This window comes from Penicillium vulpinum (assembly GCF_028829585.1).
Source record: "Penicillium vulpinum strain IBT 29486 chromosome Unknown utg000002l_segment0_segment0, whole genome shotgun sequence".
In the NCBI taxonomy this organism is placed as follows: domain Eukaryota; kingdom Fungi; phylum Ascomycota; class Eurotiomycetes; order Eurotiales; family Aspergillaceae; genus Penicillium; species Penicillium vulpinum.
The window spans coordinates 523,977-551,045 of NW_026643242.1; the positions used below are offsets into that span (position 1 = coordinate 523,977).

At 47.5% G+C, this 27,069-nt stretch overlaps 14 protein-coding genes across 14 annotated transcripts; 8 read left to right on the plus strand and 6 right to left on the minus strand.

The window, feature by feature from the left end:
- Positions 1-814: 814 nt before the first annotated feature.
- N7479_003281 (uncharacterized protein) lies at positions 815-1,114 on the plus strand (the record flags this gene model as incomplete). Its single annotated transcript, XM_057250978.1, has 1 exon — positions 815-1,114. The coding sequence occupies one exon, from the start codon at positions 815-817 to the stop codon at positions 1,112-1,114; it is 300 nt and encodes a 99-aa protein (XP_057110303.1).
- A 1,656-nt stretch (positions 1,115-2,770) lies between these two features.
- On the plus strand, positions 2,771-4,751 carry N7479_003282 (Major facilitator superfamily domain general substrate transporter; the record flags this gene model as incomplete). The annotated part of the gene is made up of 4 exons (XM_057250979.1): positions 2,771-3,012; positions 3,096-3,366; positions 3,423-3,765; positions 3,820-4,751. The coding sequence occupies 4 exons, from the start codon at positions 2,771-2,773 to the stop codon at positions 4,749-4,751; spliced, it is 1,788 nt and encodes a 595-aa protein (XP_057110304.1).
- Positions 4,752-5,354: 603 nt separating this feature from the next.
- N7479_003283 (Ras-GEF domain-containing protein) lies at positions 5,355-6,862 on the plus strand (the record flags this gene model as incomplete). Its single annotated transcript, XM_057250980.1, has 3 exons — positions 5,355-6,191; positions 6,257-6,473; positions 6,525-6,862. 3 exons carry the CDS (start codon positions 5,355-5,357, stop codon positions 6,860-6,862), a joined length of 1,392 nt encoding a protein of 463 aa, XP_057110305.1.
- Positions 6,863-8,905: 2,043 nt separating this feature from the next.
- On the plus strand, positions 8,906-10,276 carry N7479_003284 (putative lipase; the record flags this gene model as incomplete). Its single annotated transcript, XM_057250981.1, has 1 exon — positions 8,906-10,276. The coding sequence occupies one exon, from the start codon at positions 8,906-8,908 to the stop codon at positions 10,274-10,276; it is 1,371 nt and encodes a 456-aa protein (XP_057110306.1).
- Positions 10,277-10,840: 564 nt separating this feature from the next.
- Positions 10,841-12,468, minus strand: N7479_003285 (uncharacterized protein; the record flags this gene model as incomplete). Its single annotated transcript, XM_057250982.1, has 4 exons — positions 10,841-11,470; positions 11,526-11,813; positions 11,877-12,187; positions 12,336-12,468. The coding sequence occupies 4 exons, from the start codon at positions 12,466-12,468 to the stop codon at positions 10,841-10,843; spliced, it is 1,362 nt and encodes a 453-aa protein (XP_057110307.1).
- A 615-nt stretch (positions 12,469-13,083) lies between these two features.
- On the minus strand, positions 13,084-14,264 carry N7479_003286 (uncharacterized protein; the record flags this gene model as incomplete). Its single annotated transcript, XM_057250983.1, has 2 exons — positions 13,084-14,188; positions 14,236-14,264. 2 exons carry the CDS (start codon positions 14,262-14,264, stop codon positions 13,084-13,086), a joined length of 1,134 nt encoding a protein of 377 aa, XP_057110308.1.
- A 433-nt stretch (positions 14,265-14,697) lies between these two features.
- Positions 14,698-15,597, minus strand: N7479_003287 (uncharacterized protein; the record flags this gene model as incomplete). Its single annotated transcript, XM_057250984.1, has 3 exons — positions 14,698-15,042; positions 15,119-15,360; positions 15,408-15,597. 3 exons carry the CDS (start codon positions 15,595-15,597, stop codon positions 14,698-14,700), a joined length of 777 nt encoding a protein of 258 aa, XP_057110309.1.
- Positions 15,598-16,695: 1,098 nt separating this feature from the next.
- Positions 16,696-17,030, plus strand: N7479_003288 (4F5 domain protein; the record flags this gene model as incomplete). The annotated part of the gene is made up of 3 exons (XM_057250985.1): positions 16,696-16,758; positions 16,831-16,915; positions 16,984-17,030. The coding sequence occupies 3 exons, from the start codon at positions 16,696-16,698 to the stop codon at positions 17,028-17,030; spliced, it is 195 nt and encodes a 64-aa protein (XP_057110310.1).
- A 359-nt stretch (positions 17,031-17,389) lies between these two features.
- On the minus strand, positions 17,390-18,454 carry N7479_003289 (uncharacterized protein; the record flags this gene model as incomplete). Its single annotated transcript, XM_057250986.1, has 1 exon — positions 17,390-18,454. One exon carries the CDS (start codon positions 18,452-18,454, stop codon positions 17,390-17,392), a length of 1,065 nt encoding a protein of 354 aa, XP_057110311.1.
- A 370-nt stretch (positions 18,455-18,824) lies between these two features.
- Positions 18,825-19,623, plus strand: N7479_003290 (guided entry of tail-anchored proteins factor 1; the record flags this gene model as incomplete). The annotated part of the gene is made up of 3 exons (XM_057250987.1): positions 18,825-18,911; positions 19,016-19,202; positions 19,280-19,623. 3 exons carry the CDS (start codon positions 18,825-18,827, stop codon positions 19,621-19,623), a joined length of 618 nt encoding a protein of 205 aa, XP_057110312.1.
- A 392-nt stretch (positions 19,624-20,015) lies between these two features.
- Positions 20,016-20,375, plus strand: N7479_003291 (uncharacterized protein; the record flags this gene model as incomplete). Its single annotated transcript, XM_057250988.1, is given in 2 exon segments — positions 20,016-20,216; positions 20,229-20,375. 2 exon segments carry the CDS (start codon positions 20,016-20,018, stop codon positions 20,373-20,375), a joined length of 348 nt encoding a protein of 115 aa, XP_057110313.1.
- A 494-nt stretch (positions 20,376-20,869) lies between these two features.
- Positions 20,870-22,397, minus strand: N7479_003292 (uncharacterized protein; the record flags this gene model as incomplete). Its single annotated transcript, XM_057250989.1, has 3 exons — positions 20,870-21,584; positions 21,641-22,301; positions 22,364-22,397. 3 exons carry the CDS (start codon positions 22,395-22,397, stop codon positions 20,870-20,872), a joined length of 1,410 nt encoding a protein of 469 aa, XP_057110314.1.
- A 206-nt stretch (positions 22,398-22,603) lies between these two features.
- Positions 22,604-23,219, plus strand: N7479_003293 (uncharacterized protein; the record flags this gene model as incomplete). The annotated part of the gene is made up of 4 exons (XM_057250990.1): positions 22,604-22,678; positions 22,730-22,924; positions 22,979-23,057; positions 23,113-23,219. Coding segments are annotated over 4 exons (456 nt in total), but the record flags the coding sequence as incomplete, so codon positions are not given.
- A 299-nt stretch (positions 23,220-23,518) lies between these two features.
- Positions 23,519-24,016, minus strand: N7479_003294 (uncharacterized protein; the record flags this gene model as incomplete). The annotated part of the gene is made up of 2 exons (XM_057250991.1): positions 23,519-23,824; positions 23,882-24,016. The coding sequence occupies 2 exons, from the start codon at positions 24,014-24,016 to the stop codon at positions 23,519-23,521; spliced, it is 441 nt and encodes a 146-aa protein (XP_057110316.1).
- Between the last annotated feature and the right edge of the window lie 3,053 nt (positions 24,017-27,069).

The following is a 27,069-nucleotide window of genomic DNA, read 5'->3' on the forward strand; positions in this document are numbered from 1 at the left end:
GCTCGATCTCAAGATGAACGAAGTATGTCTCGCCCCTTTCACATCCTCTATATAACTCTCGCACATCAGTCCGTTTCAAATGAATGCTAAGTTATGATAGAAAATATAAAGCAGGACCAACACGAGAGTCGATGGCTTGCCTGAGGGCATTAGCCTTCCGCGAAGCGCAACCACGAGGTACTATCCACGCGAACCTGACACCAACGAGGGCCATCAACCACAAACTCAGCCTTCTTAGGGCTCTCACTCATGACCAGAGATCTCAGCTAAGGATAGGTCTGCCGGGACGAACTGGGTGTTTGGGAACATTGGTCGTCAAGTACAATCACGCTTGTGCCCAACAGGCGCAGGTTAAGGTATTGATCGATCAACTCCTTTTACGGTTGCACATAACCAACAAGTCTTATTACCATTTCTTGGAGTTTGTTTCTCGAAGCGTATGTTTCTTTAGACAATTCCAGCCATCATGGATCAGATGCTTCTTCGAAATTTCATAACCGTAAATCAGTAGTAACGTGATGTGAGAAATGAATTCCCCGCCAAAGGACACCAGAGTTCTCTAACGTTTAGAGTGTTGGGTGGAAGAAAATCCATCTCCTATAAATCTGCCCCTCCCATCTATTTCCATTTCTCTTCTTCAACCAAAACCCATTTCGCTCATCATCACCAGAGACCTCCTCACTCATCTATCAACTTCTCAATCCCACCCTAAATTCAGCTTCATTCATTCTACCATGGATAGAGTATGTGTTGCACCTTTAACATATTCTATATAACTGTCAGATATCAGTCGCTTTTGGATGAATTCTAACTTATGATTGAAAACATAAAGCAAGATCAATATGACGAGTTGATGGCCCGCCTAAATGCCTTAGCCTCTCGTGAGGCAGACTTGCGAGATGCCCTTTACGCGAACATGATATCTACGGAGAACACCAACAATGAGCTCCGTATCCTCAAAATTCGAGCCTACGACCAAGATAAAACCATGGAATTGGAAGTTATCCAAGAGGGACTGAGAGAACAAGAAGTACAGCTGACCGTGGATCACCACCACGCCTGTTCTCAGTGCGCAGAGGTTGAGAGCTTGCTCAACCTGCTTGGCCACACCTAGCTCGTACCTAACCTTGGTTGTATTCGTTTCCATTGGAACTTGTCTCGCAATGATTGTATCCCAGGGCTTTTTTATCCAATTGCGGTTGTATGAATTATATTTTCCCTTTAAATTTGGTAAAAAGTAAATGAGTAGCAACGTGAAAAATTGGCTATCACTAAGGCCAAGGTCATTAACATCTTATAGGGTCTTAGAAATAATAAATTTCCAATCAAGTTACTTCCCCACTATTTTCCTTCTCTCTTTCTCAAGCTGCGCTAGATTTAATCTATCAGCTCTTGCTTCTACCTTCCTCGATATCTCACAAATATGCCTTAATGAGCAGCTTCTTACTTAGCCTCCCATTCCTATTCCTATCTTCAACTCCATCACCTAAAATAGATGATACTCTTGTGAGGCCTTGTTAGAAGTCCTTTAGATAAATTTCTCCTATCAATCTCTTTCAGGCAAATACTAATCATTTCCGAGTATTTTTAGGTAGACCAGCGTGCGGAGTTGATCGTACGAGACAAGATGTTAGCCTTACGCGAGGCTCGTTTGCAAGAGAGCTTTTAGTCGAATATAACTGCAATCAATAAAGCTGCAATTAAACTCCGACTTTTGCTGGCTGTAGGCTCTTACCGAGAAGGGCCCCCGCTCTCTCAACTCGGATTTGAAGAAATAGAGGCTTTTATAGAGGAACTGGGCTCTAAGCGCCTTCAGTTGCAGACCGATTACAACTATACCCGCACTCAGCGTGCACACCTCGCTCAATCTCCTTGATGGGCTGTGTATCCCTCAAATCTGAACAGACACGCCTAGTCAACATTAAGGGAACTATATCTCTAGCATTTTGTTTTTAGGTTAAAATCAATTCAGCGCCAAACGCTTTTTTATTCTAGATTGATTCCTAATATAGCACGGTAGGAAAAAATATCAGAAGGCGATGCGAGGCCTTGAATGATCAAAAGGGTAAACTGAGTCCTTTTATTTCTACGCTTTGATATCAAAAATGGAAGAAAGGGAGGCTCTTTTGAAGTGTTGCCTTGGTGCCTCAGGTATTAATCCCTAAGTGGTTACTAAGGCTCTCCCTCCTCCAGGGCTCCAGGGCTCCAGGGCTCTCCTTTGCCCTCTGGTGCCTGTGACGCACAAGAGATGGGTCTTGTCTTACCTAATACATACGCCTAACCTTGGAACCCTCGGGCAAGCGAAGCCAGGATATACTTATACTATATTGCATCGAGAAATCCTAGCATGAACATGAAAAAACCAATTTCGTTCAACCTAGGCTTTCCTACCCTATCAATTGATCACATAGCTTTTGCTGATACAGAAATAATTTAGCAGTGGATCGGTTGTGGACAATGCGCAATTTCCGATCGACGATGAAAAGTGGCGTGGACCGGGTCCACGAACGCACGAAACACACAAGATCTTAGCTTTTTTTTATTATTTAACCGCGAGTGGAGAATGCTCTGGAAATTCACTATCGGTATATCCAGGAACGACCCTTAGAGTATGTAACTAGTTAGTTTCCAGTTAGTCGCTGATGCAATACGAAAACCCGACTTCGGTGCTTGTTTATTATATGGGAAAGGATTCCCTACGTATCCACGTGGGGTCCAACTTGATTTAGCCCGACCTCTGGACAATTTGTGACTTCTAAAGTCAGCCATCATGGGTGTTCGCCCTTTGATCCGAAGAGCGCGAATCGTGTTCCGCCGTGTGTCGACTGAAGATAGTGACAATGAGTCCCTGGCACATAACACGCCCCATGATGGTAAAGGTACCCCTCGAAGTCCCGCCAGCTCTGTGGCACTCGAGGAGGTACCGGATAGGAGTGCCCAGTATGGTGTTCAAGATGTTGAGGCAGTGACGATGACGTGGACGAGGCGTACGCTTATTGCAGTCTTCATCAAGTATGTATCCTACTGTATCTTGAGTCATAGATTCAATACCGCTACCAATTTTCCGACTGACACTGATATCATGACCTCAATAGCATTTGGTTCCTTTATTTCGTGAATGCATTTCAATCTACCGTTACCGCCACTCTCAACCCTTATGTGACAAGTTCATTTAAAGCACACTCGCTGTCTGCGGTTCCCACCGCCCTAGCCGATGTCTTTGCAGCTGCAACCTACCTACCTGTTGCAAAAATGATGGATGTATGGGGCCGTGCAGAAGGATTTCTCTTGATGGTCATATGTGCCACCATCGGATTGGTTCTCATGGCGACCTGTAATAGCTTCGAGATCTACTGCGCCGCCAACGTGAGTTCTAAAATTGCATCAGATTGAGTGACTACTGACTTTTTGTGGGATATTAGGTCTTTTACTATACCGGTTCCTACGGCATGGAATACGCAATCGATGTTATGACAGCCGACGTTTCGACTCTGAGAAACCGTGCTTTCGCCTATGCATTCACTTCCTCTCCATACATCATCACCGCATTTGCGGGACCGAAAGTGGCGAATGAATTCTACTACCAGATTTCCTGGCGATGGGGCTTTGGCTGCTGGGCAATCGTCGTTCCTATCGTGGCAGCTCCGCTATATATTGTGCTGAAGTGGAACCTGCGCAAGGCAGAGGAGGAAGGATACAGAATCAAGAGGCCAAGTGGTCGCACAGTACTCGAAAGCATATGTCATTGGACTGTCGAGTTTGATAGTAAGTACATTGTGCCAATACCCGTCCCATACGAAGTCTAACTCAGAGTCCTAGTCTTCGGAGTCTTCTTGTTCACTGCTGGTCTCGTGTTGTTTGAACTTCCCTTCGACCTCGCTCATTACGCCCCCGATCAATGGGCTTCTGACTATATCATTGCTATGCTTGTCGTCGGTTTTTCTATGCTGTTCTTCTTCGCAATTTGGGAAAGATGGCTGGCTCCAGTGCCTCTTTTCGAGTGGCGACTTCTTACGAACCGCACAATTGTCGGTGCAGTCCTTTTGGATGCCACCTATCAGCTCTCGTACTATTGCTGGAATTACTACTTCACGTCCTGGCTGCAAGTTAACAATGACCTATCCATCACCACTTCCAACTATATCGTCAATATCTTTGACATGGTCTCTGGAGTACTATTATTAGCCACGGGTTGGCTAATCCGGAGAGTTGGCCGTTACAAGTGGACTCTGTATATTGCCGTTCCACTATATATCTTGGCACAGGGCTTGATGATACACTTCCGCCAGCCTAACGTAAATGTTGGCTACCAAGTGATGTGCCAAATCTTCCTTGCCATCGGTGGTTCAATCTTCATTCTTGTCGAGCAGCTTGCTATCCTAGCGGCTGTCGACCACCAACACGTCGCTACAGCACTAGCCCTGCTAAATGTGGTTGGCACTATTGGCGATAGTGCAGGTCTTACCATCAGTACCGTCATCTGGCAAAACACATATATGAAAGCTCTTCTCCGATATCTACCGGAATCAGCCATGCCGAATCTGAACGACATATACGAGGATCTCGTCACGCAACTGAGCTATCCTGTGGGAACCCCGATTAGACTAGCTATTCAGAAAGCCTACGCCTACGCTGAACTTCGACTACTCGCTGTCGGATGTGGTATTATAGTTTTGGCAATTCCCTGGACTTTTTTGATGAAAGATATCAATTTGAAGAGGAAGCCGCAGGTCAGGGGTACGGTCTTTTAGGATACCAATCAGTATAAGAAAATATAAAATTTCACGCGATTCAGAATGGTACTCTTCAACCTCTGCTTTACCTAGGTACTATGTAGTTAACTGAACAATTCAACCGTTTTGAAAATTCTAAAAGTAGGCTCTAACCGCGTGACTCGGACTTACAAAGTACATACATACATACATAAATGACGCTGCGGATCCTCTCTCTGCCAATAAACTCGAAGCTTTCCCGGTAAGTTTCGGATCAGATAACCAAAACCCTCCGATCCTAGCCAAAAACGATTAAATGTGGGTCCATAACAGGGGCGGCTAAGCGAAATCCGATGGTCCGTTAATGCAATTTGCTGATCATGGGAACCCAATCCGAGGTCTCAATCCGAGACCGGACGATGGTCGGGGTTTGTAGGGTCAGAAATTAGCGCGCCTATAAGTGGAGTGCTTCGTTAGTACACTGGTCCAGTGGAAATACCCCACTACCCAAATGACATTATCAATCTCTCTGCCTCGCCCTTGACCGCAGCTCAGACACAATGCCATCTGACCACAGCGATTCAAGCAGAAGTGCCGTTTGGATGATACCTGAATCAAATTTTCCATGGCTTTGTCGTCACAATGGATCAGGCAGATATAGAAGAGCGGAGGGACTCCGGATCTCATGATATCACACCTCCGGAGAAACTCATCTGCGGGTACCACGGAAGCGTGGAAGTTGTCAAGGCCGGAACTCTGGCAGCGCTGGTGGAAAAATTGACGGACCACGACAAGCTCGACTGCTCCTTCAATCGGATCTTTTTCACCACTTATAAATATTTTACCTCGGGAACGGAGCTCCGTGAGCTCCTTATCGACCGCTTCAATTGCTCGCCTCCCATATTAAACGTTGCTCAGACGGCAGAATGGTCAACCCAGACAAAGCCACTGATTCAATTACGCGTGATATATGTTCTAAACCAGTGGCTTGAACATTTTTGGTCTGAGCCAAAAGGAATTGATACAGATCGAAATTTGCGAATACTAGAGTCATTTGCAAAGCGCGCCACAGATGTCACAGAGACAAGCGCGACACAACAACTTCTCACGATCATTCGACGTCGACTTGCGGGTCTCGATTGCAAGAGAAGGCCACTATCATCCACCTCAGCTCCGCCAAAGCCAATTCTACCACGGAAATTAGAGAAGCTCCAGTTCCTCAAAATCGATGCCAAGGAGATTGCCCGGCAGCTGACTATCATGGAAGCGCGTGTGTTCGACAAAGTACAACGAGATGAATTCTTAAACAAAAACTGGGAAATAAAGGAGAGCCCCAGTACACCTGAGCTAGCTCCGAACGTCAGGGCCTTGATTCGGTATTCCAATCAGCTGTCTAATTGGGTCTGCGCCCTAATCCTTGCAGAATCGGAATTGAAAAAGCGAACTCAAGTGATAGGGCATTTGGTCAATGTGGCCAATGTACGTTGTATTCTCGAGCCTCACTCTTGGAATAATTGCTATATGCTAATTTTCACCTATTACAGACCTGTCATGAACTTCATAATTACTCCGCAGTGGTCTCTATCTTGGCAGGCCTGGAAAGTGCACCTATCTATCGGCTTGCTCGCACTTGGGCAATGGTCACCGAACGAAGTTGCAACACACTAAGGCCCTTGCAAGCTATGATATTCAGTGCACACAATTACCAGGCCTACCGTGAGACGTTGCAGGTTGCAGTGCCACCGTGCATTCCTTTTGTTGGTTAGTTCTATCGTTCACCATTGAAGGTATCTATAATTAACCATTCTGCAGGTCTGTTTTTGAAAGATTTGACATTCATCGAAGATGGGAACCCAGCCATGACACCCGAAGGTCTCATCAATTTCCACAAATGTACTATGTTAGCATCCACCATTCATGAAATTCAGCGATTAAAAGAAGCTCCTTATTCCTTACAGCCCGTGCCGGCGTTGCAGGAATACCTTACGATTCAGTTGCGGTCCGCTGTTGATTTACATGAGATGTGGGACAAAAGCTGTGAGCTGGAGCCTCGAGGCCGGAGTCTTGGAAATAGACCTCGGGATCTTTATACCCCCACAGGAGGCATGTTGGCGTCTATGGTAGTCGCCTGCATGGTCCTGGATGATTAATGTATCAATTTCAAAATATAAATTCAATTTTTTTATTTTGTTGCATTGGATTAACGCTAGTGCAAATTTCCTACAGGGAGCGTGTTTATCTTCATCAAAAAAATGTCCAACAATCTCATTGCAATTCAGCTTCGAGCAGATGTCCTATCTAACAATATGGACCGAATAAACGCCACACTTTCTGGATTGCGAGACAGTCTAGATGAGGAAACCTTCCAATCAACAACGCCTCTTCTCCGCGAAGCTGTGGAGACAAACTCATTCCATCTAGTCGACTGTTTCCTCGGTCACAATGTTCCCTTGGATTCTCAGTGCATTCTAAACGCCATCATGAACTCGTCATACCAGACCTTAGGGGTATTTCTTACCCATGGATGGGACATCAACGCGCCACTTTACTCGAGTGTTCCTTCAGCCCTGGCGTAGCCTAGCCTCACTCAGACATTCGACAATTCACTAATAATTTTTCTGTTGTAGATTCTCCTTCCATGATTTTAACTTGACGCGTTAGTTCCTTACCCATGGAGCGGATCCTAACTGGCGATTCTATGGATATGCGGATCGCACTCCATTATCTATCGCGTTTGTCGAGGCTCCATTTCCAATAATTGAGCTTCTTCTTGGCCATAATGCATCCTTGCAGCATGGCCAAGTGATATATTATGCGGCAATGCGTGAATTGGATGATCGGCTAGAAATTGTTCGCTATCTTCTAGACCGTGGTCATCCAGTAAATAACATCATGTATCAAAACTGTGGTGATGATTATTACTTTCATATGTATAGCGGAATAGGGACTCCTCTTCATTGCGCTGCCGGGAAGGGTTTACTGGGTTCTGTCAAGCTATTAGTCCAACGCGGGGCCTTGCCCTGGATCAGAGATCCTGTTGGCCACACAGCTGCTGATTGGGCTAGAAGACACGGCCACTTAGCTGTGCTTGACTTCCTCCACCCTTTTTCCACTGATTCAGAGGATAAGCCCAGTTCACAGACGCACCTGGGCGCCATTTCAGAACTACACCACTGGAAGAAGTCATTGCGAAACACGGCCTTCGACTCGTTTAATTCTACTTAGACAGCCAAACCACGAATCCTCACTGAGTCTAAATCAATGCAATTGAATCCGATGACCTTGATTCTATTAACGCGCTAAGCCGGCGACAACATGAAGTAGTAGATTTTGAGATCGAAGGACTGTACAAGAGATTGCAATGCCCCCCAATATTACTAGGGCTTAACAAGGACTAATATACTAAATTGCCAGAGAGAATAATTCACTGCAGTAAAGGAAGCAATTGACCTGTACCTAAAATGTGTGAATTAATCATTCCATAATTAGCTCCATAATCGTGGGGGGTTACCAATGACTTTGAACTTTCGCCTTTGTGACCAACCCATGTATACTTCGCAACCATGGGTACTAAAGCTAACATATGGGAGCAGTGTTTGACTAGACAAACAATAAGCTCGAGAAAGATCCACGCTCTCATAACAACCGGCATGAATCCAATGTAAGATATATATTCTGACGCGGAGACATCAACAAAAACCGTCCACCTTCAAGCTGCACTTGCGGTGAATATGGGTTCTCCTTCGCCATAATTCCTTCCGTTTCAGGTGGTGGTTCGGGCAGTTGGCACGTTGATGGTGTTGACTATCTATCCTATCCTCCAGGATGAGGTTGCAGGAGACCCTCCCCGGACTATTGGTCTCGGGATACACAAATGCAGAAGAAACTCCGATGCTCGGACGTTATTGGAACGACCGAGCATGAGAAGTATGAGATGGCCCACACACTTGAGACAGGTCCGTGTGCTAACTACCAAGCGTTTACGGTGCTTTTACGTTCTAAAATATGAGGGGTAGAATACGATATGCATCCCACATGTATCTAGCGCTGAAATAGAAACTCAGATCCAATAGGATATGGTACGAAATGCATGTTGATTGAGCTCCGATGGAATATCTTTTTGGATATAAAATGTCAGTATTTACTAGGTAAAGCCCCATGGGTAGATAGTCAGCCCTAATTGAAGACCTAGAATGCGCTGTCACCAACTACTTCAGCTTGTTCTCTTTGTATCGGCATCGTTGGGCAGCCCGGTGTCTTCGTATACGTCGGAAGAAGCTCACGATGTCCCAGACATCTTTAACAAGCTATTCAACACATCCGCAAACCATATTCCCTTCAGCACTGGCATATACCAAGAGCTATCTCAGCTCGAAGCCAAGATATCAGGCATCGCAACAGGCAAAATCAAGCCAGTCTCAACAATTGAAGAAGGCCTCTCAATCCTCTCCTCAATTCCACACACCAACAACCAAACAATCCTCCAAAGAGCCATCGATATAGTATCCCTAGGTCTAGTCCCAACAAACATCCTCGACATTCTCAACGGCATAACAAACCACGAAATAAACTCCATAGCCAACAATAACCCAAAAGACCCAAGTCCACGAATCCACCCAACAAAATTCTTCTACGACGCACCCTACGACATCCCCGAAACAACCCTCCGCAGCGCAATCCACATCCCCCAAACCTTCTCCTACGGCAAAAACAACAAAATACCCGTCCTCCTACTCCCGGGCACCGCTAATCCAGCTGGTAGCACCTACTTTTTCAACTATGCGAAGCTCTTCGCCGCAAACCCACACACAGACCCAGTATGGGTGAACATCCCGGGCAACTCGCTGGGTGATATCCAAAGCAACGCAGAGTACGTTGCATACGCAATAAATTACATCTCGGGACTCTCCCAGCGTTCCATTGGGGTGCTAAGCTGGTCACAGGGCAGTTTAGATGTGCAATGGGCGCTAAAATACTGGCCATCGACACGAGCTGCGGTAAGCGACTTCATGACTGTCAGTGGTGATTTCCACGGGACAGTTGTTGAGACGCTGTGCGTGCTTGCCGAGCCAGTTTGTTCGCCTGCTGTGCAGCAGCAGGGATATAAGGCGAGGTTCATTCAGGCTTTACGTGGTGGGGATGGGGATTCGGCGTTTGTGCCGACGACAAGCGTGTACTCTGGGTATGACTGCGTTGTCCAACCGCAGGGTGGGGAGCGGGCTTCTGCGGCGCTGGGGGATGTACGTAAGGTTGGGGTGGCGAATGTACAGGTACAGGTTGCTTGTGCAGGGCGTGCTGCTGGGGGATCTTATTCACACTCGGCTATGTTGGTTAATCCTTTGGCTTATGCTTTATTTGTTGATGCTGTATTGCACGATGGGCCTGGGCGGTTGGAGAGGATTGATCTGGATGCTGTTTGTAGGGAGATGCTTGCACCTGGTTTGGACGTGGAAGACTTTTTGGGGATGGAGGCTGTGTCGAATGTGGTTGGGGCGCTTGATGTGTTGTTGTATGGATATAACGAAAATGGGGAGCCACCGCTTAGGGACTATGTTCATCACTAGGGTCCATATTGTTAGATTAGGTGAAGATGATCAAGGATTTGAGGTTGAAGGCAATTTTAGATTTCGTATTCACCCTAGGGGAAATCTATAGGTCCATACCGGACAGGGCTCTATTATACATGTACAAGGCCAAATGCTTCCATTGGGTATTATTGTGTGATTCTCTAGAACGAAACTCCAAGTCCGTAGAGACCATCACAGCAACAAAAAGCATAGCAGGAAGCCGCCCCGACGCCAGCCTGCAAGTGATGAGAAGGCGACAATTCGTATGAATATGAATAAAACAAAAGATAAAACAAAAAAAAAAAAAAAAAAAAAGTGGATATAAGACCTGGCAAAAGCGGACTGAAAAACGATGTGCCGGAAACAAACCTTGGGAATCGCAGTTCATCGTAATTCGGGCACTCCATTGCATAGACAGCGCCGGCTATCCAACACCGACACCCGGGGAATGTATATCATGGGACAGGGTATGTGGACAGAGGCATGGCATGCTAGAGAGCAACTCGAAATGAGAGTCATCAAATTTTGGTCAAGAGAAAATGGTAAATGGAAAGCGGGCATTTATGTTGGCTTTTCACATCCAATGCGGCCCAAGAGAGCTTTGTGATCACTCGGATCGAAAGGAACACGACCACGGCCCCGCGCGCGCACGGAGGCAGTACCGTTAGACCGCCGACGGTCCAAGCCCGGTGCGTTTCCAGTCTCGCTTGTGTCGATAGGAACACCGTCCTTAGCAGCCAAATGTGCTGGGACGTGGGATGCAGTCTGGTTTTCTGCTTCTACTTCGTCTTCATCTTCATCATCACTGCGGGTGTCTTCAGCATTGCCGCCGCGAACCACACCATAAGCAACACGGACAATCATGCTGAACCATGCAATGGACAGTCCCTCGAGGAACAGCAGGAACGATAAGAAGATCCATTTGAGAGCGGGGTTGAAGCAGATGGGGTTGTCCAGACTGAAGTATGGACCAAGCATGTATGAAAAGGCATTCGGGGCCTCCGCTGAGATGAACTCGCTTGTTGAACCGGTATAGCAGCCATAGGTAAGCTGACGGGGGAGATCATAATAAACGGACCAGCACACCATGGGGTAGATGATGTGTCGGGTAATGAACCATGTGCCCATAAAGAGGCCAAAGCCAATATTACAGGCCGTTTCGAACTTGGAGTATTTGAGGATCTTCGCAGACTGTGGAGGCATTAGTAGTTGTTCACGACCAGTTGACGAATAATATTTGACGAACCGGTAACAAAAAGTCCACAATGTCCATGAGACATAGCACTACATTGGACACATTGTACATAGCGTAGATGTACGCAGAGCTCAAGAGAACGCTGGTAATTATGTGGTGGGAAAGCATCTGAACATGGTCCTTTCGTCTCTCTTCCACGTGGATCACGAAGACCTGCTGAACGAGGAATGCTAGCTCAACGAGAAGATACCACTTCATCAAGCCAGACAGAGGACGGGCGGGCCACTGCGACCACATGGCGGCGAAATCACCCCAGTAGTATGATGTCTTCCAGAGGTACTACAATATAGAACCAGCAGTTAGTCATATATTCCCGGATAGATATCTGTGGGTCAAACACACCAATCCAAGTCCCCAAATGAACGAATAGTACATAGCTTGCCAGCCCTGCTCAGCAATGCGAATTGACTGCTTGCGCTTTAAACCACAGGCGCGGGCTAATGGTTGCATGAACCATTCAATGGCAATAGCGCGAATACCGGTGAGTGCGATAGCAGCGCTGATGACGAAGTAGACATCGTTCCAGCCCTGAACGTATGAGTCTGAGGATTCGTTATAGTAGGACAATTGGAAAAATGGCTGGGTATATGGGCGGAGCGATGGATAGAGGTTATGAAGAGCCAGCAACATAGCCAGGGTGGTCATGGAAATTCCTGTAGAGCAACGATTGGTGTTAGCGCTACTACATAGTGTTATCGCATATTGTTGGGATTCCATGGGGAGCGCAACGATATTCCCAGGTACAGCTTGATGTGCCTTCATCCACAAATGGATCCAAGGATTGAGGGTGATTCTTCATACCGATCTGGTTGTCAACCACCCATTCACGGAACGTGGTCTCCTTGGCTGATCGTAATCCATTTGGAGAGGAGACGTAGGCATTGCGCCCCTTTAACTCTGGTAGTGGCTGCGACGGCATGACTGTGTCTGCCATGGTGAAGATAGCACCAATGGAAAGTAGGATATTGGAAATTCCACGGGGGGAGCGCCGTGGGGGGAAAAGAGGAGCAAGGGCCGGGAGTCGACAGTCGAGAACCAGGAATCGAGCCAAAATGATCAATGCCGAGATAGATGTGGAACCTGCCTCATCTGAGCTTTATTTACTTTCTAACTTGACTCGTTCAACCAGGAACGTGAAAAGCAATAACGTGAAAGTGCAAGAGAATTTGTAGGAAAAAAAAAAGGAGGGAATAGAGGGGGAACGTGGTTTATTTGGTTCAGCTTTCGTTTCATCTCGTCGCGACGATCATCGCTCCACTCACCGCCTCGTTAAATGTTGAATGTCGAGATTATTGGCTGGCTATTGTACACGAAAGTGCATAAATCTAAGTTAAGATCTGTGTCTGTGTCTGTGTCTCTGTCTGTGTCTTGGCTGTAATTTTTTTTATTGTATTCTATATGTCGATGTCAACATTGTACCAATTCCGGTCTATTTACACCATTCAACCAGTCTTTTCGTATGTCTTGGCACGTAATATGAGAAATGGGATAATAATAGAACACATTTATGTACACATGTACGATGTATATTTTGGGAAGAGATACACATTCACTCTAAACCTTCCGTAACATTTCTCACAAAATCATTAGCATTAACTCCCAATTGAGCCAAATCAATTCCACCCTGCCCAGCCATCACCCGCGACATGGCCCGAGCAACTTCTTCCTCCTCCCAAATATTGTTGAGGATCTGCTCCCCACCTTCTCCGGGCCCTTGAGTGGGGTTCTCGGAAGCCACCATAGTCCGCCAATACAGATCATCTCGATTCTTCAAAGCCGAATCCCGAACTACCGCATTGCGAGTAACGCTCGCAGCATGAAGTTTCGAGTTTGCACCCATGAGTAGCTGCGCGGCCATCGAAACCGCGTCGTCAACCTGCTCGACTGCTGAGGGCGGCTTGAAAAAGAACCGGTTGGTGGCGGAAAGCCAGAGCACAACTGAGCAGATTACATCGCAGATCACGAAGGCCAGCGGTCGCAGGAGGGTGATGTAGTGGTAGAGACCGGAGGGCGGTGTCTGGCCCGCGCGCACAGAGCGCGACGCACCCTGGATCGCATCGTAGGTGGCCATGATGTAAATATCAATGGCTGCAAGGACAATTCCAGCTATGGCGAACTTTACGCGCCAACGAGAGGCCTCGCGCCCTGCGATGGGCGCGGATGTGGCCACGCCTATGAGCAGCAGGTGCGCTAGGTGTGGTAGCAACACGTGGAATGGGAGGTAGTATACGAGGTATGTGTTGAGGTTATCGAAGGAGCAATATTGACACGAGATTAAGGCATCGGGGCCATAAGTCAGGTATACTTTGCGGGCACCAAGAGAGGTAAACTTGGATTGGAGGAGGTTGTCGGCTTCGGTGAGGAGGTTATCTGGTCGAAGCCGGGCGAGACGGCTGAAGATGACATCGGTAGGGGTGTTTAGACGGGAGCGAGTTTGAGAGAAGATGTTGGGTTCGGGCGCGTGGGGGTTGAAGGGTAGGCTTAGGAGTAGAAAGAAGACAATGCCACCAAATAAGATGTTCAGCGCTCGAGCGGGTGCGGCAGGCAGAGGACGCGGTGGTGGCCGACTCGCGATAGATACACGGAGACTTCGATAGGCGGTAATTACGCGTGGGAGTAGGACAGGGCCGAAAAATATGAGGAGTGATTTGACGCTATTCGCGGTCAGGCTAGATTGCGGGATGAGAGCTTCAAAACTTACGTTCCCCAGGAGATTGGGATTGTAGCCATATTTGCTAGGATATCTCACTTCATCGGAATCTCGAACAGGTTGAGTCGAGTTTCGACGAAAGAAAGATAAAAGATGTAAGAGTGTTCGAATGTCTAACTTACATATGTAGCTTCATTGAAGTCGGGGCCAGACGTGGGTCCCCCGTCCTTTCTTGGAAATTGCCCTCAACCACCACCTACAACGTAGGCAAAACTTCCATACTGTTCTATCATCTACGAATATTCTAATTTTTCTACTTCGTGAATGACCCATAAAAATCATATGTGTCGATTAGATCATTTAAAACACTAAGAAGCAAAAGACAAGGGGAATAAAACAGTGCCGAATGTGCCATCGCAATAACGCAAGATTTCTGATTCAACCAACGCCAGAACCTTTCCTTGAAAACAACCACATATTTGACCCAGTTGACCAGTCAACCAGTCAATCAGCTCAAACCATGTGGCCCGAGTACATAGCAGGGTGGTGTGCAAGGTCGGGAGGACGGATCTCCGCAGAGTCACGAGAGTACTTGGAGGAAGCGGCATCATTCTCGTCAACGAGGGTCGGGTTCATGGGCTTGGAGATCTTGAGCGGGAACCGGCCGGTGAGACGGTTGGTAGCACGCTTGACAGGGTTTTGGCGAGTGTAGGTAGGCAAGGTTTCCTCGCGCTTCACGCTCAAATGGAGGGTGCGGTGGCTGCTCGTCCGGCTCATTGCCTTTTGGGGTGCGACGGCGCCGTCTACCCGCACCTGACGGGCACTGACGCCGGTCTCGGGGTCGCTGAACATGTAGCTCTGTTGGGGGAAATGGGTTAGCACCCGGTCAAAGAAATACATTGGGGGATTGGGAGTCCTTGAACTCGTTACTTACTGCCACAACGTTCACCACGCTAACCACCATTGCTAGGACACCAGCAGAGATTATGATTTGCCAGAAAGTCATTCCAATGGCTTCCTGGGTCATGGCTTTGGTGTTCAGGTTGCCCAGTGTCGCTACACCCAGGATCATCATGATCCCGCCGAGAGAGTAGAAGCTAGAGTCTTGCCCGAACATCGGCCAGTGGTTGTCAAAATAGCTTTGGAGCACTGGGAGCTCCGAAATTATCATGAAGACTGCCAGCGTTAGCATTTATATCACAAACATGGAGGATTATACTTACGGCTGACTAAAGCCACCACGGCATGGGTCACAGCTTCGAAGAAAAAGAAGCTATTCAGCTTGTCGATTTTGGCCAGCAAGACTGCACAAGCAGCTATAAGGTCCATAAAAGTGATAATGTTGAGAACGCGAATAACGTTCAGGATCACGTACCCTGGACCGGCCAGGGATTCACGCAAGCGAGTCATCATGGTTGAGGTACAAGCCTGCTTCTGCACTTATGAAGGGTGATAGATACTCGCTGTCGAAGATGTATAGAAGATTGTCTGTTCGCAGACTTGGATGGGGCAGGCTTGGGATTAAAAGAGAGAAGAAAGCGACTGTCCAGCAGAAAGCTTGATATGTTCAGAAAGAATGGAACAATGAGATACAACGAGATCAACTCGAGGGCGAGAATAGAAGAAAGAAAGATAATGACAAAAGAAATGGATGAATGGAGGTGACAATGAAGAAAGGCATCTATGGAAGAATGGGTATTGAGGTACAGTAGCCTAGATGTATGCTCCCGACAAAGGCGATATTTTTCTATGAATAGACTTGAAACATATAAATGAACTACACAAATAGTATGTATCTAATTAGAGCTTTAGTGAAAGAGATAAGGGTTCTTCACCTCATATCTGCAGTGGGAGAGATATACTTAGGTACTGCAGGAGGTGTTTCATTATTGCGATTCAGGCAATAATAGGGTCCTTTTAAGCGCGGAGATCGGGGGCTGTAGCCGGAACAAGTCTAAATATTACGCCTCCGTTATTGGGATCTCAACTAGGGCCCAAAGTACAAAATGACTGGTCATTAGTGAAGGATACTCGACCATGCTGAAACTAGTTGGCGGCTACAGGTTTGCTCCCCCATATTTTGTTTTTACTTGCCTCAAACATGCCTTATTCCCTGATAAGTATAGCTCAAACTATTCTAGATCATAGGTGTATCAAGGTGGATCTAGCAAGGTATTTGAAGGGCAAAATACGTTGTGGGCTTTAAGGCGAAGCGCCAGGGGTGAGATAGAAAACCCGAGTTGAAACAAGGTAAGAATATAGCCCAATCACAGTCAGCTCGTAGTTGCTGATTAGATGACTCAACAGTATAAAGAATAACAAAGAAATACTCCGATAATCCAATCAAAACCATTAAGAAGATGTGTATACTGTAGGTATACAGTGCGGAATCCCTGTGATTCGCTAGAATAAAGCCGACCCCTCCAAACTTTTTTTCCCTCTCCAACATTGAAACGTCTCGCGCCCACCACGTTCAATACTCCTGAGAATAATATTTCCATAACCTACGATATGACACGGGGTAACCAACGTGACAACGATCGGGCCAAGGCCCTGAAGAAGGCCGGCAACACGGTTCGCCTCATCCTCGCTCCCTCCACCTGCTACTCTTTGTTCATGTATACTGACCATCTCTACTCTGTATAGAAAAACAAAAACACGCAGACCGGTAGCGAATTCGCCAAGTCCAAGGAAGACGCTGCTGCCATCATGCGCGAGAAGCAGAGGAAGGGTGTGTATCCCTATGTGAAATGTCCAACCGCTATGAGACTGCTTTTCTAATGTGCTTCTCTTTTACAGCAGATGAAAAGAAAGCAGCCGAGGCTGCAGGTGGACGCAAAAAATAAAATGGCCCATCCTTCGATCTAACCCGTCAGTCAATCTCATATTCCTCTACTTTTTCGCGATCGCCCGAAACAGACAACCCACCGAGCAGCATCGCAAAGTGGATGAGTGAAGGGCGGCGCTGGATTCATGGATAAGACTGGAACCATCTACCTATGCCCAATTTTTAAAAACCGGGGGCTGGGTGTCTAGCGAGGCGTTGATTTGACTCTCATTGGCGTTTATCACATATTTAGCCCAAGCATGTATACCAGAGTGCTAACCAAACGAGGCAACGGCACATGAGAAATATCACGGAGGTGCGATTTTTGGTGGTAATCGTAAACGCGTAAACATATATATACATTCATATCACATCCGGTTATGTATTTTGCCCTTGGCCGTCCACGGCCCAGTATACTCTCGCCCGGGCCAACCAGGTCTGCCACGACTTCTTCGGTCGACCATCTTGAACCATTTGGGACGCATGAGATCTGGTTTCTTGATCCCATTGCAACAGCATGATATCCTCAACCACACTTTCAAGCCTAAACTGCCTCGATGCTTGGTCGATAAATGTCCAAAGGCTCTCGCCTTCCCATCCAACGTTAAGCGCAAACTTAACCACCCTCTCAAGAGCGTTCACGCGGCTCTGTTGCTCCAGGACATTGCCCAGTACGTAGAGGCCGAAGCTCCAACCCGATATATCGCGTGGATTAGCCAAGCACCAATCAACCACCCGTTCGACAACTGACTGTGCCGTATGGGTTTCCCGCGTTGATTGCCCAGTCTTCTCCGCTGTGGCAGTGAGAAGCACATCCAACTGTCGCAGATAGCTAAAAGCGTAGTAGTTCTTGGGATGCAGCTCTCCGGCGTGGAGAACAACATCCAATTCCGTCCGTTGCAGCTTGAGCAGATCCTCCTGAATCCAATGCCGTCTTTGAAGCAGATGGACAAGTACCCACAGCCGGTGATGCCAGAGCGTCGGCGACTTGGTGTGACGGTGGAGTGGCGAGCATTGGTAGCTCGACATGAGCGTCAGTTCGGCTTCTAATAACTCCGTTGCGACAGAGGTCTGGTTTGAAATAAGGTAATGCGTCATGGCTGCCCGCAGTCGGCGCTTGCGCCAGTTACAGGCTGTGAGATGCTCGCAATCGAAGAGAAGCATTATTTCTGTGATAGCCGAGTCTGCATTTCTGGACTGTGCGTTTGCGGAAAAGATGGTTTGGAGGTCATCTTCGGACATGGGCATTAATCGGTCGAAGAAGAGCTGGCGCGCGACCGTAAAGGCTTGCACTAGTGCTTTCTTGGTTATTCCCAATGAGCATCCATCTTGGAGGAATGTAGCGCCTAGGCCTGGTGGAATGATCTCGATCTCGAGGACTTGGTTGTTTCTAGATGAAAAGATGCGGACAAGTTCATGGAATGCATCTTTCGCGTTGGACATTTGAGGGCTTGGTTGGTGGAAATCGGGAGTAGTAATTGCGAAGGCCTCATCACATTTTCTTTGAAATAATTTCGTATTCTATAGTCTTGTCACAGGCGAAACGATAGACAAGACGGTGTAGATCGTGATACAGTGAAGGCGGAAAGGCCAAGTCCGCTGTTATTTTGACCTTTCCACACTGAGGAACGTCATTCACTCCTTCAACCGGCAACAAACATCTATCTTACCAGGATATTTCCTGTTTCATCCCGCAGAGATAGCAGAGACTTCCTTGGTTGGCTAACTCTGCTGCCTTCGCTTTCTTCCAGGCTCTCCTAGCCTGCGCCGTCGCATTCAACACCTCGTCTCGGTCTTGCCAACCCCCGCCACGATGTTGTCCCTTGTCCTTACGGTCTTCTTCGTACACGTCGCAATTTACCTGATCAACACGATCGGTGCGAGTACCGTCGACGGTCTTGTATGTCTCCAATCCGCCCATCTGTTGCCTTTGGGAAGCCCCCCAGCTCCGCCGCACACCTACACTGTGATTGCACACTAACACCTACTCTCTTTGGCATACAGCTATGGCTCCTTTACCTAAAACTGCCCACACCGACCTCGCGGACTGCCCGCAAGCAGCAGCAGTTGAAGCGTCAAGTCCTCGAGCAAAAGCACGAAATGAACAGCACAAGCTCCCAGGATGAGTTTGCGAAGTGGGCGAAAGCCAGGAGACGACACGACAAGACCATGGAGGAATATGAGGCGCTGAGTACGTTTCACTAGGCAGGACTCCAGGAAGCGTTGTTATTTTGGTTGACTAGACTACTAACTCTCTTGTTTCTACAGACAAGACGCTGACCTCGCAGAAATCCTCCTTCGACTGGACCGTGAAGATCGCCCGCTGGGTCTGCACAAACGGTTTGAAGATGTTCTTGCAATTCTGGTACTCGAAGACACCTGTCTTCCCGCTCCCCGAGGCCTGGTTCCCTTATTACGTTGAATGGATTGTGTCCTTCCCACGCGCCCCGCTGGGATCTGTTAGCATCCAGGTTTGGAGCAAAGTCTGTGCGACCACCATTGCGGTCGCCGCCGAAGTTGTGGGAGCATTACTGGTGCAGGTGGTTGGCCAGGAGGAACAGAAGAAACAGAAGGAGGCTGCGCCTGTCGGTGCTGAGGGTAAGGCCCAGTGAACGCGAAAACATGAGCTTGGCTACAACATATTGCATGGAGACCGGTTGTATTATACGAAGTGAAATGCTACGATTTACTCATGAATATTGCATTTTAATCATTCAGTTCAATTGCATTGATATTTGAAAGCCGCTCGACTTGAAAAGCTAGCTATTTAGAATGTTCATCAGATAATTTTAAATCGTTTATCGTCAACAACCCCTTGGGGTCTCTGTGCTTGACTCTATGATTGGTATATCATCACGCGAACAATAAAAATGGAGCCTATAGGCAAGATATTACGAGTCCGGCCCCTGTGACAGGGCTTCTGCGACGAGACAGCATCTCATCACCGCTTTGCCATAAGCTACAGACTCTTGAGAAAAAGACAAAGGAACTCCTCGCCTCAAGAATGAGCCCCATTGAGTTACCTCCATCGACTTCCGAAGAAGCAAACGGGAGGCAATCGCATGACTATCCGAACTTGACGAAAGGCAACCCAATACAAGAAAAGGTGTTTTACCACCAATCCTTCCCCTCTCCAATGCCCAACACACACCCCATTGTTTCCAGAGACATCGTGAAATGTAACCGTCGGGTGGTACGGGATACCGTGAGGGAATAGGGCGTAAGCCGCTATCGAATTGCTTCTATGGCGGCGCGTTTCCGCAGTGCCTGGCTTGGTACTTTGGTTACCCAAAGCGCAGGGTGTCCGGGGACTTTCTCCCAAAGCAATATTGGAAAAGGGAGCGAGGCTCCCCTTTGTGTGTGAGCTTTGAATGCGATTCTTTGAGCGAGGAGTTGAGAGAAGAAGAGGAAACGGAATGTTCGGGGCGACGCTTTTATTTTTTTCGCGCTAGTCAGGTGACGTGACTAAGCTTAGTTAGGACTAGCGTATATGGCATCGGCTTAGGGCTCGCGATGTTCCAGAGAGCAATAATATATCTTGAAGTAAAGTATTGAGTAAAAATGCCGGGGAGAATGATGGGACTTTTTTCGTTGCTATAAAAGATATTTGCAAACAAACAGACGGATAGAGAATATCGGAGAGGGGACCTCGGGAGGAACAGGACATATTAATCTGAGGGATCGCTATCAGCCATGACCATGGTCTTTTCACCCTTCACCTTTTTCTGCTGATTGATTTATGCCGGTTTACGCTTTACAGTACTGAAGGAGATTCACTGATAAAGAAAAGAAAACACACAATGCATTTGACAAAAGGCTTGATGAATGAAATTACAAACAATTTTTACATGATCCCGTTTACGCCTTGGACTTGGTCTTGGTGGCCTTCTTAGTGGCCTTTCCCTTCGCCTTGGTGGCAGGCGACTTGGCAGCCGGTGACTCAGTAGGAGCCGCCTTGGATGTCTCTGTCTTCTTGCCATTCTTGGCCTTCTTGGGGGTATCATCAGTAGGAGCAGAAGTCTCAATAGGAGCAGGGGCCTCAACAGGGGCAGGGGCCTCGATGGCCTTGGCCGGCTCATCAGTGGTCTCAGTGGCCTCGGCCGCCTCGACGGCCTTAGGAGCCTCCTGAATGGGAACATCATCAACGCTCTTCAGCTGGGGAAGATCAAGCTCGTAACCCAGAGCCTTGAGCTTGTTAAGCTTGGCCTCTCTCTTCTTCTGCTCGGACTCAATGCTCTTCGACCACTGCTCACGGGTCTTGCCTCTCGCAAGACGCTTCTTCTCGATGCGGTTCCATGGTGTGACCTTGAAGCGGCGGTTGGCGCCCTTCCAGATCTCAGGGTGCAGCTGCTCTTTCGGGACATACTTGCACTTGACGATGTGGCCGTACATGAGGTAGTTGTCCATTGTGTCGGCGACGATCTTGGCGACGGTAGTGGATGAGAATTCAATGAAGGCGTAGTGCTTGGAGCGGCCGGTAAGACGGTTGCGCGAGATACGGAGTTTGGTGATATCGCCGAATTGGGAGAAGTAGGCCTTCATCTGGTGCTCGTAGAAACCGTGGGGGATACGTCTGGGAATAGGATGTTAGATGTTTCAATCTGGTCAGACATTACAGTCGAAACTCACCCAATGTAGACAGTTCCGGGCTCCTCAGGAGGGCCGTCCTTGCGCAGCTGCTTGGCGAGCTTGCGCTCAGCCTTCTTGGTGTCTGGGGCCTTGGGGATAGGTTCACCCTCTTTGTAACCCTCGCCATCAGACTCATCCTCGTCGCCACTGCTCTCGAAGCCCTTAATGAGAGCCTCGGTTTGGTCATCATCACCGTCGTTCTCAGCCTCGCTTTCATTAGCGGGGGAGAGATCTTCCTCAGCGACTTCCTCTTCGGACTCGACGACGGGCTCGGGCTTCTTGGTCTTAGGGGCAGCCTTCTTCGCGGCAGCCTTCTTGGGAGTGGGAGCGGGGGCGGCCTCAGCCTCCTCCTTCTTGGATTTTTTAGCGGTAGGCTTCTTCTCAGCCTTCTTCTCGGTCTTCTTGTCGGCCTTCACAGGCGCAACAGTTTCTTCAGTCTCCTCGTCGGTAAGGAAGTCGGCAGCACGCTTGCGAGGCTTGACCTGACGAGTGGGCTCGACATCGGTCTTGGCTGGCGCAACAGTCTTCTCTGCCTTGGCCTTAGTAGCCTTCTCGTTCTTCTTCAAGATAGACTTAGGAGCAGCCTCCTTAGTTGCCTCGGCGGGCTTAGCCTCGACCTTCTTGGTTTTTTTGGCGGGAGAATCGGCGGCGACAGGCGCAGCTGTAGTCGGTAGTGTTAGTGAAATGAAAATAATTTCCACCGGTCATCAGCATTTTACATACCCTTGCGCTTCGAAACTCTCTTTTCAGGGGCCATTTTGACGTTTTGTTGTGTCGAATTGGAGACTGTATGTTGCTCAATCATTTGCGGGAAACTTTTTTTCTTCTCTGATTTGCTTGGAAGGCGGTGAGCCGTCTCGACCGATTACCACAATCTCCGCCAAGATGTTTACTTACTGCTCCATACAACCTAATCTACAACCATAAATGGGCCAACATCATGGGGAAGAATAAAAAAAAGTGTCCTTGACACATGCAGAGGTGTGGGATGATTCTGCCCTAGTTCAGTCCTGGGACGACGCTGTTGAAGAATACCAGGTCGGTCACCAAATCTCCAATTCACGTGACCAATATCTAACCTGACGGCAGCATTATTGGAGCATTCATGCGAAGGGTGAAAATGTTGAAGATGTCTTGAAAGAAGCGGAAGACGCTGTCATTACTCCAGCTGTACATCACGATGATAGTGAAGGCATCAAACCTACAGAGGATGGTACCGTTCAATCTAATAATGAGGATGTCTCAATGATCATTGATGAGCAAACTTCCGAGTCTGCCCCTCAGGTATATTCCCATTTTATTTATGCCCTCATCAAATGAGTTGCTGACGATATATAGCCTTCTCAGCCTGTGACTGATGGCAGTTCTGGAGTTTCCACGGCTGCTATGCCGATGCCTCACCCAATCATGGCAAATGGTATGCTCCACGTTCGGGACACACATCCTTTCAGGTTACTGACATATGCTTCTAGTCCAAGATGAATCGTTGAAAAACCTTATGATGTCATGGTACTATGCAGGTTACTACACTGGACTTCATGAAGGCCAACAACAGGCAAGCCGTAACCAGAGCTCATGATACGACCACGGCCTAGGGATGGAAAGCATTGTTTTTTTTTTTTACAAGAGCACATGACCGGATACAATTTTACCAAACGCAGGTTGTGAACAGGACATAATGAACGGACGATGGAACTAATCATATCAAATTAATCGTGAAACCTAACAAGCACATCATTGACCATTTCCCTTGAAGCAAACGTAGACACCACAAATAAATATGAACCAAACAGCGTCCATCAAAAGAGGATTTTGTTCTTCACAGATTCCAATACCTTCACATCCAGTTTCATATGTTGGGGCTCGATCCTTGGTGAACTAGAGACCGCCTCCAGCACCACCGAGAAGACCACCAATGATGGGAATATTGCCCAAGGCGTTGGCCTGAGATGTGGGCTTAGGGGTAGGGGTGGCAGTTGGGGTCATGAAATCACCAGAGGAAAGCTTTTTGGTAGAGGTGGCAGGAACAGGAGGCTGATCAACAGCCCCAGCCTTCTCGGCGAGTTTCGCAGCAACCTTGGCCTCCTGCTTCTTCTGGTTAGATTCAGCGGCGTCATGGGCCTTCTGTTTCTCCTCTTCGCTACTGCCATTCTTGTCAAGGCCATCCATCAAACTAGTGGCATGCTGGGTTCATTGGTTAATATGATACTGTTTATGATAACTTTGGCACAGGTGACTAACCATCAATTTACCAACAGTACCATCAAGGCCAAGCATCTGAGTGGGAGTTTGTTGATCACGCTTGGTGGGCATGGAGATGGTGAAGACCGCGAGGACAAGGAAAATGGCGATGAACGAGAGACTGAAACGGGCCATTGTGAATGGTGGTATATGTCAAGCAGATTATGGATCCGGATCAGGGGAAGCAATGTATGTCCAAATGGCTGTCTTCAAATGAGTGTAGGTGGCAATAGTTTAGGGGAAATGAGTGACTGGGGTGAACAGGGCGCTGGAAGAGACAGAGCCCCTGGCTCTGTGGGAGTTACGTCGAATTTATATACAGCCCCTTCGCTCATAGTATGGAAAGAATGGGAGGAGGCCAGGGAGGCCAGGGTGAAGAGCCTTGTTGTGATCAGCTACCGCACGTCTTCGCGTGGTATTCGGACCCTTTTCTGGAATAAACAACAATAGTATTTTCTCCTCTATTTTATGAGCCCTTGGCCATACCCAAAGGCTGGTTTGACAGAGAAAGATTCAAGTCGTTCGCCGACATACTGGTATTGGCGTGAACGCCTCCTCTCTCGCAGTATGTATATCCGTTTGAGCTAATGATTTGCGTGAGATCAATCAAGGGATATTCATCAATGCCACTAAATCAGTGAACAAAAGTGAGACAAATCGACCAGGGCTATGTGGGCCACGCTACATGATGAATCGTGCCGCATTGAATGTTGAAACGTTGGAATTGCAAGGACTGTGTCCCAAACGTACTGCCTGACCCTCTCTATCAACCCACATGTACAGTTTCACCTCCGCACTCAGCAGTTTTCATGCTGGCTTGTCCAATACATCCTGAGGACCTGTCTAGGTTTCACGAGCTTTCTTTTCAGAATTTCAGTCATGCAACTACTCAAAGTGCGGGAACGAATTATCCACAGGGATGGAGAAGCAAGTTCTCGATCAAGGGTTGCTGCCAGTCCCTGGCATGGACTGATGGAAGATGCAGATCTACAGCATTCCACATTTGGTAGAGCATTCTTTGTATTCTCTCAGACATCATGAGGCGATGCTTGTTTGTTGCAAGTCACTGATGAGATAAACAATTCACAGTTCATTTCTGTTTACGAGGAATGTATCTCCCTACTTTGACACGCACAGCCCCATAGAGGGAGCGGACGTAACACGAGGGAGTCTCCAGGAGGACGTATCCAACTGTGAGGGCTTAGTTTTGGCATCTTTTTGACCTCGAACATCAAGATATGATGGACAAGACTTCGAAGATGCCAAGGTTGTTTACATCTATCGAGCTGCATAGGGGTATGGTTAGTGGATAAAAGACGCGAATATGATCATCCCTGTCTGAAGGAAATGGCCATGCCAGTTGCAAGGATTCGAGTGCCTCGCAGGGTTGAAGCCCAAGCATCAAGAGTTCAGTGCCAGCCTAAGCTGCCCCTGCGAGTAAACACAGCGTCCAAAAGTATCAAACTCTGCAAGACCAAATCGCAAGATTTATATCAATACATGAATTGGGTATGTTGGCTCAAAAGCGAACCCGTTCCCCTCAGGCTGCATGTCAGGGGGCGGGATTAGAACGAGCATTCTTCGGTCTGGGTCCCTAAACTAAAATATGTAGATAGAGTGAGATTATTCCATCGACAAGAGTGTGTTGGGGACCGTGTATATGTTTTGAAGTGAAGAAGAAAGGAAAAGAGAAAGCGGATCGCAAAATTTTATTCGATGGGGCCAGTAGCGCGGATTATGTCATCGAGTCACGTGCCCACTATAGTTTCCGTGGGCTTTTGATGCCAACACCTCTGGCTTTAATTCCAATTTGATAGCTCAGAAGTCCAATGTAGGCCCCGTAAAACATATCATACTTCACAGTTTATTTTGACTTTGAATCTTATCCGTCTCGCACAATGGGTTTGAAACTTGAGATATATATTTCAGGGTGCGGATGCGGAAAACATATAAACATAGACAGAACTGTAGCCCTAGTTTCAGGTATATATTGAAGTAAGAATTAAAATAGGCTACAATACTTGCGTACCTCCAATTATAGGATATGTTTTTTCAACCTGTGATAGTGATGAAGTGAGCAATTCAATGCTGAAGTTATTCCATATGCTCAACTGGACGGGAAAGCTGGCCCTGTGTTAGCCGAAGTAAAGAACCACGAAATGAGAGCGGAGATAGTCACGATACTTAAAACAATTAGCTCATAAATACAATAAAAAATACATTGAAGTGTATTCGTAATCGTCATGCCTGTAATATCATCTTCAACCATCTATATATATTCTGCTTCTATATAAATGACTAACTCACTATAAATCTATAGAAACTCCCATAAGGTTGATATAACATCTGAAGCATGTATTATTCCATAGTGCTAGGGAGACCCGAGCGGTGAATCTCAAAAGCCATTAGGACTGGAGTCCCCAATGGTCGCCATGCACTACCACAGAGCGCCAGGACACTCAAGTCTTGAAAAGAATTTGGTATCCTGTAGGTAAAAGAGTCCATGAGCAATGTCACTATTGACACAACGCTTCCCCCCGACTAGAGTGGGGTGTTACGGTTCCTGCGGTTCCTATAGGGAAGCTGTAGACTGAGACTGCCACATTGAAAACACTCTCGTAAGGGCTATACAGGAGGATGTACTGCATAGGGGACTCAGACGAATGAGTTCCTACATATACAAGGGGCTCATTACATTCAGAGATACATCATTGAGAGCTGGAGTAGTATGTGATATACTAGATTTTTATTCTTTCGCTCTTATCCACCTTCTCTGTCACCTTAGATTGGTCTGCTACTCCGGTGCTCTCCCTATCTACCAACGTATATCCGTTGGATGTCTAGAAACTAGTTGCATCACAGCCAGCCTCCAGATTGGCATTTGTTACGCCAGAGAGAGCCTTGATGCGGCTCAAAAACCAATGTATCTCTAGAAGTCCCCAGGTAGGAAGTGGTTGTGACAAGGAGTCTGCCATGTTCATCTAGAAATCGGTTTCACTGCCGACAAGATGACCGGTAGATGTAATACGGCCCGGAAAGTCAAGACAGGCAAGGGCGTTGCCCGAGAGGTTTGTAGGTCACCTCGGGCGGACAAGCATTGACATCAGCATAATCTGCCCCTGATGATTATGCAACTGCTTTTAGTGCCAATAGAAACGCATAGCAAGTTCGATATCTGATACTTCGAC